At 54.2% G+C, this 12,195-nt stretch overlaps 1 protein-coding gene across 1 annotated transcript in view; it reads left to right on the top strand.

The window, feature by feature from the left end:
- Positions 1-6: 6 nt before the first annotated feature.
- The window catches only part of CCDC102A (coiled-coil domain containing 102A), a 15,360-nt gene continuing 3,171 nt past the window's right edge, over positions 7-12,195 (top strand). The window contains exons 1-7 of the mRNA XM_017878860.1: positions 7-108; positions 1,881-2,107; positions 6,144-6,252; positions 8,488-8,604; positions 8,953-9,162; positions 10,762-10,932; positions 11,783-11,886. Of these exons, the coding sequence (XP_017734349.1) occupies positions 31-108; positions 1,881-2,107; positions 6,144-6,252; positions 8,488-8,604; positions 8,953-9,162; positions 10,762-10,932; positions 11,783-11,886 (1,016 nt within the window). The 5' untranslated portion in view covers positions 7-30. The remainder of the gene's footprint in view (positions 109-1,880; positions 2,108-6,143; positions 6,253-8,487; positions 8,605-8,952; positions 9,163-10,761; positions 10,933-11,782; positions 11,887-12,195) is intronic.

Below are 12,195 nucleotides of genomic sequence, written 5' to 3'. Positions count from 1 at the left end.
CTGAGGGGCGCCCGGGGCGTCGCCGACCAGATGCGCGACGGCCCCGAGCCCGAGGCGGAGCGCGAGCCAGTGCGTGACATCGGATCCGAGAGGCCGCCAAGCAGCCAGGTGCGCGGCACGGGCGGGGCGTTCGCGCCCCAGTCTCGAAGTGGGCGGGGCCGATTGGCCTGAGCTGCTGGGCTCAGAAACAAGGTAGTAAAGGCCTGGTCTCCTGGAGGTTTCACTTCTCCGGGTTGGGTTCTACCCTTGCGGGGCCTCACATCATCTTCCTTCCGGAGACCTCAGGGTGGAGAATCCCAAGTTCTGTGATCCCTCCACTCCCATACCCGATAAGTCAACAGAACCAAGGAATCATCCCCTTTGAGCAGGAGAGGGATCCAGCAGCTTGCATGGAAGTTAGCTGATTCGTAGCAGAGCTGAATCCATTGATTCAATCAGAGCTGAGCGGTGGGGGAAATCAGGGCACTGGGATCACAGAGGAGGTCCCTGACGCAGGCCTCACAGAAGCTTTCCTGGAAGAGGTCACATTCAAGCTGAGACTAGAATGATGAGTAGGAATTAGCTGTGAAAAGTGCTAGGAGGGCAGGACGACGTGACTCGTACCTGGAGTACCAGCTACTTGGGAGGCTGTGACTGTGGCAGGAGGATCCCTTGAGCCCAGGAGGTCGAGGTTGCAGTGAAATATGATTATACTGCTGCAGAGGGCACCCTCTCCTGAGCCAGCAGGCCTGTTACCAGAAAACCACCTAGGGGCAGGGTCCAAGCTCAGCTCCCCAGCTCTGTCCCCAGCTCAGTCCCTGGACAGGCCAACTCTTCCAGATAAGACTGCCCCCTCCTCTCTCCTGCCCAGCCCCCTCCACCCCGTAGGCTAGCTCGGGCACTGCTGCCTCCTGTGGCTGAAGTCCCCTCTTTCCTGGGGCGACCTGGTGTTTGGAGGTGGTATTCACTGTGCACAATGCTGTTCCTGTCCTATCCTTGTTTCAGTTGTCCGTCACAGGCCAGAGGGCTGTGGGCAGTCGCAGGAGCCCTAGGCTTGCAGTCTGTCCTCCAGCCCAGCCTCTTCATGCTGTGTTCCAGAACAAGTCCTATCTCTCCCTGTTCCCCATTCGTAAAATGGGGCTTTGAACCAGTTGCCACTCCTACCTGGATAATCTGAGATACAGAAGAGTAGCTCTCACTCCTCGGGGAGTCCTCAGGACCACCACTCCAGTCCAGCTAGAGAAACCGAGGGCCGGGCCAGGAAGAGGTTGGCCTGGACTCATCTGGAAAGGCTGTGGGAGAAGCTGGAACAGGGGCTGTGGTCCTTGTGGCTTTGTGTCAGAGACAGGCCTTGGGGATGGCAGGGGCAAAGAAGAAGGAGAGGATGGCAGGGAGGAAGGGGTCTCGGCCCTGGGTTTATAATTTCTCACTGCTTCCTGTCTGAGACCTGGCTCTCCTCACAGGCACTGCTTGCCCATGTCACCAGTCTCCCCATGCCTTACTGTTTGCCCCTAAAAAAACAGGATCTTAGAGCTGGATTTCCTTTGGAAGGAATCTAGGCTTAAGCCATGACAGGAATTCCTGCTTCAACATTTGTTCCCATCAGTGCCCCACTATAGGTTTGCATACTTCCAGTGACAGGGAGCTCACCATCTCTCCTGGGGAATCTTCTAGGATACAGGGAACCATGGCGGCTGACATTCTGCAGCTCCAGGAGGTGAAGGGGGAGGCCCAGAGCAGGGCGTGTCTTCCTTCTCCAGAGCTGGAGAGGCAGGCAGCAGAAGAAGAAACTGAGGCCCAAAGACACTGTGTGACTTGCCCAAGATTACCCATCAAGCTGATCTCAGACCCAGGGCCTGGCTTGGCGGCCACTGCTCCAGCCTCCACCTTGGTCCCCACAGGAACTGGAGCTGGTGGAGAGCCTGCTGAAGAGCATGCCGGAGGAGTCTGAGGACTGCTGGGAGGCACGCAGCGTGGGGGCCGGGGGCCCACGGGGCAGCTCAGGCCGCCAGGAGCGGAGCCGGCTGCCCTGGGAGGACACAGCTACCATGGAGGAGGAGGCCTCCAAGTTGACTGCCCTGCGGCTACGACTGGATGAGTCCCAGAAGGTGCTGCTCAAGGAGCGAGAGTGAGTCATGGGAGGCAGGAGGGGGCAGGGGCAGGGCCAGGTGAGCACCCTCAGAATGACAGAACATTAGACTCGCGAAGATGACAGGTAGTGTTTAGGCTATGTCTTGGAACTGTAGAGCAGTGGTGTTCCACACGAGGACTCAATGCAAGTTTTTATTTATTCATTCAAATAATACGTTACTGGGCACCTGTTCTGGACCAGGCACTGTGCGCAGCCCTGAGGATACAGCCATAAATAAGATAGAAGTCCTTGCCTTCCTGAAACTTACTTTCTAGCTGGGGGAGAGGGCTGTGGGCAGGGTAAAAGCAGGGAATGGAGACAGGGAAGTTGGTAGGTTGCAGCTGGGACCTTGGTTTTGTATCTGTGAGTTTGAGATGGCAGGGAGGCAGCTGGGGAAGTGAATGAGTCTGGAGTTCATGAGACGGGCCTGTGCTGGAGGTAAAAATGCAAGAGTCACCAGTGAAGAGATGATATTGAAAGCCATGAGCTGGGCCGGGTGCGGTGGCTCACGCCTGTAATCCCAGCACTTTGGGAGGCTGAGGTGGGCAGATCACTTGAGGTCAGGAGTTTGAGACCCACCTGACCAACGTGGTGAAACCCCATTTCTACTAAAAATGCAAAAGTTAGCCAGGCATGGTGGCAGGCACCTGTAATACCAGCTACTCAGGAGGCTGAGGCAGAAGAATTGCTTGAAGCCGGGAGGTGGAGGTTGCAGTGAGCCAGAATTGTGCCACTGCACTCCAGCCTGGGCGACAGAGCAAGATTCTGTATCAAAAAAAAAAAAAAAAAAACCATGAGCCTGGCCAAGGGCCAAGGAGTGAGTATGGATAGGGAAGAGGTCAGAGGATCCAGCCCTGAAGTACCAAGTTTAGAGGTCTGTTAGAGGAAAGGGAAACAGCAGAGGAGACAAGAGAAGGAAGCCGGGCTGGGGAAGGGGAACCACAAGAAACAGTTTCCCACAGGACAGAGTGATCAGTAAGAACAGGGCTGAGCCCTGACCATTGGATTTAGAATGTGGAGGTAACCAGTGACCTTGATCAGGGCAGTTTAGAGGGCACGAGCTTGATGATAATGAATATTCTGCAGTTTTTCTGTCCAGAAATTAAATACATCAATAGCATAACCTACCTACATACCCCTTTTTAAAAAAATCAATATAATGGCCAGGTGCAGTGACTCATGCCTGTAATCTTAGCACTTTGGGATTCCAAGGCAGGAGAATTGCTTGAGACCAGCCTGGGCCACACAGCAAGACCCTGTCTCTACAAAAAAAGACAGAGCCTTACTCTGTCGCCCAGGCTGGAGTATAGTAGCACAGTCTCGGCTCACTGTAACCTCTGCCTCCCATGTTCAAGTGATTCTTTTGCCTCAGCCTCCCGAGTAGCTGGGATTACAGGCATGTGCCACCAGACCTGGCTAATTTTTGTATTTTTAGTACAGATAGAGTTTTACCATGTTGGCCAGACTGGTCTCGAACTCCTGACCTCAGGTAATCCACCCACCTCAGCTTCCCATAGTGCTGGGAATACAGGCATGAGCCATTGTTCCTGGCCTACAAAAAAAGAAAAAAAAAAAAAATTAGCTGGGAATGGTGCTGTGCCACTGTAGTCCCAGCTACTTGGAAGGCTGAGGCGGGAGGATCGCTCGAGCCCAGGAGATCGAGGCTGAGGGAGCTGTGATTGTATGATTGCACCAGTACCCTCCAGCCTAGGTGACAGAGAGAGACACTGTCTCAAAAAAAAAATTCAGTATAATGCCTCTGTGAAGATGTAGGCAGAGATCAGGATGGTGCTTCTGTGGACATCGTTGCATCTTTGGTCAAGGAATACCAAAGATGGCCAGCAAACTGCCAGAAGCTGGGGGAGAGGCATGGAACAGATTCTTTCTCGCAGCCCTCAGAGAACCAGCCCTGCCAATGACTAGATCTTGGACTTCTAGCCTCTAGAAATATGAGAGAATAAATTTTGACTGTTTAAGCCAAACAAGCAAAAAAATCAACCTAGTGCACTAACTGAAATATAAAGTAGAAGTGAAAGTAACTTTTTTTTTTGGAGACAGAGTCTCATTCTGTTGCCCAGTCTGGAGTACGGTGGCGCTATCTCAGCTCACTACAATCTCTGTCTCCCTGATTCAAGCAATTCTCATGCATCAGCCTCCTGAGTAGCTAGGACTACAGGCACACACCACCACGCCCAGCTAATTTTTTGTATTTTTAGTAGAGACAGAGTTTCACCTTGTTGCCCAGGCTGCTCTTGAACTCCTGAGCTCAGGCAGTCCACCTGCCTTGGCCTCCCAAAGTGCTAGGATTACAGTATGAGTCACTGCACCCAGCCTGAAAGTAACTTAAAATACATATGTTGTGATATGGAAGGGCTTGGGCTAGCTCCTCCAGAAGAAATGATGAAGTGGTCAGAGTGGGTGTCTTTAAATGGGATGATAGTGACGATAGTTACAACAGCAAACACATAGCACATGCTCCGAGTCAGGTGCTGTGTTGAAGGCTTACATGTATCTGCGCATTTAAGTCACCTCGCAGGACCGCTACAAAGGCGGCTCATGCAGGTGTGCAGAGTTAGCAACTCAAAGACACAAGTAGTGTCACTGTGATGATGAGGTTTCTTGAGAGATGAACAACCTTTGGTAAAGTTCTGAACAAAGAAAAGTGCAGCCAGGCACAGTGGCTCATGCCTGTAATCCCAGTACTTTGGGAGCTCGAGGTGGCAGGATCGCTTGAGCCCAGGAGTTCAGGGTTGCAGTGAGCTGTGAACAGACAGGAACAGGGTGGTCTTCGACAGATGAACCTGGGGTAGAGCGGGAGGGAGGTACTTGCCCAGACATGCCCAGTGCTCTGGAGCCTTGACCCCCTCCCCACAGTATGAGCTGGGCACTTGCCCTTGGGTAGGGAGTGCGGTTCCAGGGAGTGAGCTGTGATCTGCACTCCAGTCTCTGGAATGCAGAGCCAGATCCTGTCTCTAAAAACAAAGAAAAGTGCAGTCTTCCCTTAGTTTATACAGTGATTCCATTCCTAGAAAATTCAGCGTATGTTAGTATAAAAATTACTTTCTGTTTCAATGTAAATCAGAGTGAGGCTCTAGGCTCAGCTCATCTCCACCCCCAGCAATGTCCAGTGGGCTGTGCGTGCATTCAGTAGGATGCAGAATGCATCCTGATGGGCAGAACGCCCAGGGCATTGCAGGGAGTCAGGCACCCTGGCCCCCGCCCACTAAATGACCCCTAATCACTGGGATAGCCAAAAATGTCCCCATGGGTTTTCAACATGCCTCCTACAGGGTGATGTCCCCTCTGGGAACCCCATGTTGGAGGCATGGAGTTTTCCACTCTCAGAGAGGCCAGTGTGGTGTGGGGTTATGAAGGGCAGTGTGCTGGAAGGTGATGCTGAGCTCAGCCATTGGTGAGCACCTACTCTCCCAGGGCCAGGCATCATGCTTGTTACCTACAGTGCCTCATTCAAGATCAAGGCAGGGTGGCGGTTATGGGTTAGGGATCCCACACAGTGACGATGGCAAGAGAGGACCCTCTCTCTGGGTCACTGGACAGTGTTTTCCAGTGTTTCTATTTGCAGAACCATGTGTTCAGACCAAGCCTTGCAGGGAACAGAGTCTACAAAACAGACAGGAGCAGGGTGGTCTTTGACAGCTCTTCGAGAAGAACAAGGTGGGGCAAGGAGTGGAGTGGCCAGTGCTGGGGCTGCCACCTCCTGGAGCCATTTTCAGATGAGCCTGGAGTACAGCAGGAGAGAGGTTCTTGCCCGGGGATGCTCAGTGCTCTGGAACCCCAACCACCTCCCCGCAATGTGAGGAGGGCACTTGCACTTGGATAGGGAATGCAGTTCCAGGAGAACTGCAAAGCCAGGGTGCTTGTAGCCACGTAGGGTGCCTGGGCCCAAATACCAAGGCAAGGATTTTGGACTTGGGCTCAACAAGTGCAGAGGGTACATGGCAGGGCCACCCTTGGTGAGGACTCCAAGCAGAGGGCCTTGGTGGGCTCACCCCTGTGTCTGTCCCTTCCCTAGGGATAAACTGGCATTGAGCAGGAACATTGAGAAGCTAGAGGGAGAGCTCAGCCAGTGGAAGATCAAGTATGAGGAGCTGAGCAAGACCAAGCAGGAGATGCTCAAGCAGGTGAGTCTTGGAGACCAGAGGGGCTTCCTGGAGGTGGCAGGATCACACTGTTGAATTTCAGTAGTGGAAATAGAAGAGAGAATTCATTCATTAATTCATCTGACAGTCATTCTTTTTTTTTTTTTTTTTGAGACAGAGTCTCACTCTGTCGCCTAGGCTAGAGTGCGGTGGTGTGATCTCAGCTCTCTGCAACCTCCACCTCCTAGGTTCAAGTGATTCTCAAGCCTCAGCTTCCCGAATAGCTGGGATTACAGGCGCCCACAACCACGCCCGGCTAATTTTTGTATTTTTAGTTTCACCATGTTGGCCAGGCTGGTCTCAAACTCCTGAACCCAAGTGATCCTTCTGCCTCAGCCTCCAAAGTGCTGGGATTACAGGTGTGAGCCACTGTGCCTAGCCTTATTTATTTATTTATTTATTTATTTATTTATTTATTTAATTCTGAGTTGTTCTGAGTGTTGGGCAGGCACGGTCCCTGCCTTCAGGAGCTCACTTTGTGGGGGCTGTGGGCAGGGGAGACCGACAGTCACCAGGCAGATTCATGAGTTATGAAACATTAAAAACAGAATGAGAGAGATGGGGTGGTAAGTCAGGAAAGGCCTAAGAAGGTGGCATTTGAGGCAAGACCTAAAGGGGCTAGAGGAAGCTGTCCTTGAGAAGATACAGGGGAGAGTGTTCCTGGCAGAAGGCACAGCGATGCAAAAGTCCTGAGGCAGCAACTAGCCCAGCACGTGCGGGAAACAGGGAGGGCCAAGTGTCTGGAGAGCAGGAAGTGAGAGGCAAGGCCGCAGGAGGGGGCCTTGTAGACCAAGATGAAGAGGAAGAGTCTGGATGTGGCGTTCATTGGGTTCCTATCTGTACTAGGTGCCACTGAAGCCTCATAGCAGTCCAGGGAGCTGGGTCCTCGTGTCCCCACCTTACAGATGGGGAAACTGAGGCTACAGAGAAGGGAATCCACCACTGCAGTATAGGGGCTCAGAGCAGGCCGAGTTGCCAGGACTGCCTCCTGTGCAGGCCTCAGTGGCCACCAGAGGGCGCAGCCACCCACGGAACGCCGCACTGGATCAGTCGGTTTCTAGCAGCTGGGAGGATCACAGACCTTTAGAGTCTGAAACTGTCCTGGAGGGGACTGAGACTGGTCTTACATGAGAATCTCTTAGGAAATCTCCTAAAACACAGATTCCCAGACCTCACCTCCACCCTCCTGAATCAGCACCTTTCAGGGTTGGGTCCAGGACCCTGTTTTTTCTTCTTTTCAAATTATGAAGTATAATCATTTGAAGAAAACCAAATGAAACACAAATGTACAATTTAGTAGAAAATTATAAAGGTTCTCTTTTGTATGTGGCGTTTCTCCCTCAACACTGTGTGTTGAAAACTCATCCATGTGTTGCAGGGAGCAGCAGTTTGTTGGGGTTTACTGTATACCGCAAGAAATGTTACTGTCTTAAATGCATGCTAAGCAATTCTCATGCATCTGTGTGCAGAGCAGTGTTGGAATCAGTCACTGTACACTGAGGGCAGCCCTGTCCCCAGGCCATACAACGACACAAAGGTGGACCAGACACACAAGCTCCCCGTCCTCCCAGGCTAGCTTTCCAGTGGGGAATGGGATGAGGAGGCCCCTCCTCCAAGCCAGGTGGACAGAGGAGGCATCCCTAAGGAGGGGGCCTTTAGGTCAAGGCCTGAGAATAAGAAAAATCAGTCCTATGAAGTGTCTCAGAAAGAATGTTCCACGCATGTGCAAAGGCCCTGTGGTGGGCAGGAACTTGGTGTGTCTGAGGAGTAGAAAGGAGTCCATGGTGCCTGGAGTACAGTGAACTAAGGGGAGAGTGGCAGGTAGGCACCCAATCGTGCAGGGCTTTGTGAGCGTAGAGAGGAGCTGGACTTTACCCTAAGACACCTGGGAGCCATCAGAGGCTTTGTGGGAAGAGGGTGGTATGATTGTATTCATCTTTGTTAAAAGCTCCCTCTGGGCTGCTGTTGTGGAAAATGGGTTGACAGAGAAGGACCAGGAGTAGACACTGGGAGGCTAGACAGTAATGAGGAGGAGAGACATTGGGAGGAGCGGAAGTGGTCAGATTCGAGGTCTGTTTGGAATACTTGGTGCCTGCCCCATTTGGGTACCACCTCAGGCTCTGCGCTGAGCACTCCTGCACTGGTGCCCACCCCCGGAGCTGGTTCCAGGCTGTATCCTGGTGGTTCTCATGACCAGGCGGGGCCTTATCCTTGCAGCTCAGCATCCTGAAGGAGGCGCACCAGGATGAACTGGGCCGCATGTCTGAGGACCTGGAGGATGAGCTCGGTGCACGCTCCAGCATGGACCGGAAGATGGCCGAGCTGAGGGGCGAGGTGAGGCCATGGATGGGACCCAGGAGGACTTGGGTTTAGGGGTCCTGGGGCCCTGCCTCCATCAGCAGGTCACTGGGAAAAGGGCAGGGGCCAGGCCTATGCTCTGAGGGGGGCCAGCCACATCCAAGGGTGTCCTGATCTGCAAGAGGCAGGCCTCTCTCCCACACAGAGGCCAGAAGCACTCTCACATCCTGTACACCATGAAATGAGCCCAGCTTAATTATAGCCAGTGCAGCTGGATCTGCTTCCTGGAGCCAAAAATGGCTCCAGGAGGTGGTGGGGGCATCCAGCTCAGGCCCTGCATGCCCCCTCCCCTGGGAGTCCTCACTCTGCCCTGCCCTGCTGCAGATGGAGCGGCTGCAGGCCGAAAACGCCGCAGAGTGGGGCCGCCGGGAGCGGCTAGAGACAGAGAAACTGGGCCTTGAGCGGGAGAACAAGAAGCTACGGGCACAGGTCGGGGACCTGGAGGAGGCGCTGGCCCGGCGGCGGCGGCAGACAGCCAGCGCACTGGACTGTGACCTGAGGGCCAGCCAGGCCTCGCTCTTCGAGAAGAACAAGGTGGGGCAAGGAGTGGAGTGACCAGTGCTGGGGCCGCCACCTCCCAGAGCCTAGCCTCCCTACTATGTGTCAGGCCTGGTGATAATTATGGTACCTGCATGTATTGAGCACCTTGTGTGCTAGAGCAGTTGGTAATTATAGTAGCCACATTCATTGAGCACTTACTGTGTGCCAGGCTCCACTCTAGGTGCCAGGGACACAGCACTGAGCAGACAGATGTGGCCTCCTCTCTCCCCCTCATGGAGCTGAAGGCTCACTTGGGGGATGTGTACGTGGCTCTCTCTGTCACACAGATTCATGCCAATCACACAGCGTCATGGTCACCAGCAAGAAGAAGGGATACCAGGAGACCTGGCTTAGGCCCACAGTCCTGGAAATATCTCCTGGAGGCAGTGACATTTTAAACTGAGTTCTCAGCTGGGCGCAGTGGCACACACCTGTAATCTCAGCACTTTGGGAGGCTGGGGCGGGTGGATCACCTGAGGTCAGCAGTTTGGGACCAGTCTGGCTAACATGGTGAAACCCCATCTCTACTAAAAATACAAAAATTAGCTGAGCATTGTGGTAGGCGCTTGTAATCCCAGCGACTTGGGTGGCTAAGGCAGGAGAATCTCTTGAAACCAGGAGGCGGAGGTTGCACTGAGCTAAGATTGCACCACTGCACCCGAGCCTGGATGACAGAGAGAAACTCCATCTCAAAAAAATAATAATAAATAAACTGAGTTTTCTAGGAAAAGCAGCTGTTGACTGGTAGTGTGTGGATTTAGGGGAGGGGATGGAGAGAAGTTAGGACTAACATGAATAAACGTCTGTGGTGAAAGAGACACAGAGCTTTGGAGGAACAAGGCCAGTGTGCTGGAGGGGAGTGAGCAGGGGGATGTGGTAGATGAGGCAGGAGTGGTGGGCCTCCTCGAGAGAGTTTAAAGCAGGAGGAAAGTGTGAGCAGGCTGTGTGGACAGAGGATGGGAATATAGGCTGGGGGGAAGCTGTTGACGTTCCCTGGGCAGCAAGAGAGGGAGGAGACCTGGACCAGGTTGCAGTCGTTAGAGATGGAACAAAAAGGATGGACTCGAGAGACCTTCAGGCAATGCCTATTGCCATTTTACAGATATGGAAACTGAGGCTTGGAGAACTCACAGAGCTCCGGAGTGGGCACCTCTTTTGCTGGCTGCCCTTCCTCTCCCCAACCACTCTGGGCTCGGAGACACCCACCCACTCCCCAGCCTAGCTCATTCCCAACCCAGGGCTTTCAATGCCATGTATATGCCCCTGAAGACTCCAGACCTCATCCTTCCCCAGAAACCCCAGTTCTGCTCCAACAGCTCCAGGGCAGATCCAGTAGCATCTGAAAGTTACACATCCAAACTGGAGCCACAGGTTCCACCCACACAGCCTTCTCACCTCCCTAGAAGGCACCTCCAGCCTCTGGCTTCTCAGCCAAACCTCTAATGCTGATATTTCAGACAGCAGATGGAGAGATTCTGGGAAGGAGAGACACCCAGCATCCCTAGAACTGCCTGACCTCATGGGACTCCCTGGCATGGCGCCCAGGCTGATACTGATCCCCCCTCCCTCCCACCCCATCCCTGTGCCCTGCAGGAGCTGGCAGACTTGAAGCATGTGCATGGCAAGCTGAAGAAGCAGTTCCAGGAGAAGGTGGCAGAGCTGGCACATGCCAACCGGCGGGTGGAGCAGCACGAGGCCGAGGTGAAGAAGCTGCGGCTGAGGGTGGAGGAGCTCAAGAAGGAGCTGGCCCAGGCTGAGGACGAGGTGAGGACCATGGAGGGGCAGGGACAGCCACAGACCTCCGCCAGGGAGGAGTGGGGGGCCGCAGGGCCCTCCTGGCCTCTCCATTGTCAGCCCCTGGTGCCGGGCACAAGCCTGGCTCTCAGGAGGTGCCCAGGGTAGAGTGGGTAGGTGTGTGATGAATGGATGGCAGGACAGACATGTGGGTGGGAAGATGGGAAGAAAAATGAACAGAAGACAAGATGGATGTGTGCATGGATGAACCGATAGTGAAGGAATGAGTGGATGGATGAATGGGAGAGAGAGGCAGGGCGGGCGGATGGATGGGTGGTTCCAATGGATGTATGAACAGATGATGGCTGGATGGGTAGACAGTGGACAAACGGATGGACAGCTGACTGGGTCAGTGGGTGGAAGAACGAATGGAGAGGGAGAAAGGCCAGGTTGATGGGAAGATCGGTGTGTCTGGGAGAGCAGGAAGGCCTGGCTAGGCATGCTGGATGAGCAGCTGATTAGATGAATGGATGGGGAGTGATGGGTGACTGTCTCCATGGGCAGATGAATATCTCCCTGGACGAATGGTCAGATGGACAGACTGATGGGGACAGAAGGATAGGAGGTAGATGGCTGCATCAGTAGTGCAGGGCTTGGGAGGATGGGTAGATGTGCAAGAGGAGGCAAAGGGGATGGAGAGGAACCGAAGGGGTGCTTTTCTGGAAGAGGTAAACCTTAGCCTAGGCCTCAAGGAGCAAACGCTCTGGGAGGAGCACCTTCCCAGGGAACAGCGGTAGGAGTGGTTGTCCCTGGGCGGGTGGCCGGCCTTGCCCAGCCCTGGGTGACCCTCATGCTCTCGGCCCTGCTCACCCCCCCACAGCTGGACGAGGCCCACAACCAGGCACGTAAGCTGCAGCGGTCGCTGGACGAGCAGACGGAGCAGAGCGAGAACCTGCAAGTGCAACTGGAGCACCTGCAGTCCAGGTGGGCCCCGGGCAGGGAACAAAAAACAGGGCAGAGACTTCCAGCCAGGGAACCCTCCAGTCAGGGATGGAGCCCAAACCAAGGCTGGAGGGAGAGACAGAGCAGGAAGAGATCCAGGTGCCTGGAGCCAGAATCCTTTCCCCTCTGGGCAGGAAGGGCCAGAGCCAGGAAACCAGGGCAGGGGGTGCAGGAAGTCAGGCCAGCTGCAGGCCCTGGATTGTCTCCTCTAGTGGGAGGGCTGGTGGGCGGAGTAAGGGCCGGAAGGGTGGGCTGGAGAGGTCAGGCCCAAGGCGGGGTAAGGGGGTGGGG

This window comes from Rhinopithecus bieti, unplaced genomic scaffold (assembly GCF_001698545.2).
Source record: "Rhinopithecus bieti isolate Rb0 unplaced genomic scaffold, ASM169854v2 scaffold_11161, whole genome shotgun sequence".
NCBI classification, from domain to species: domain Eukaryota; kingdom Metazoa; phylum Chordata; class Mammalia; order Primates; family Cercopithecidae; genus Rhinopithecus; species Rhinopithecus bieti.
Note: the sequence above shows the minus strand (reverse complement) of the source record. Positions and strands in the feature narration are given on the sequence as shown.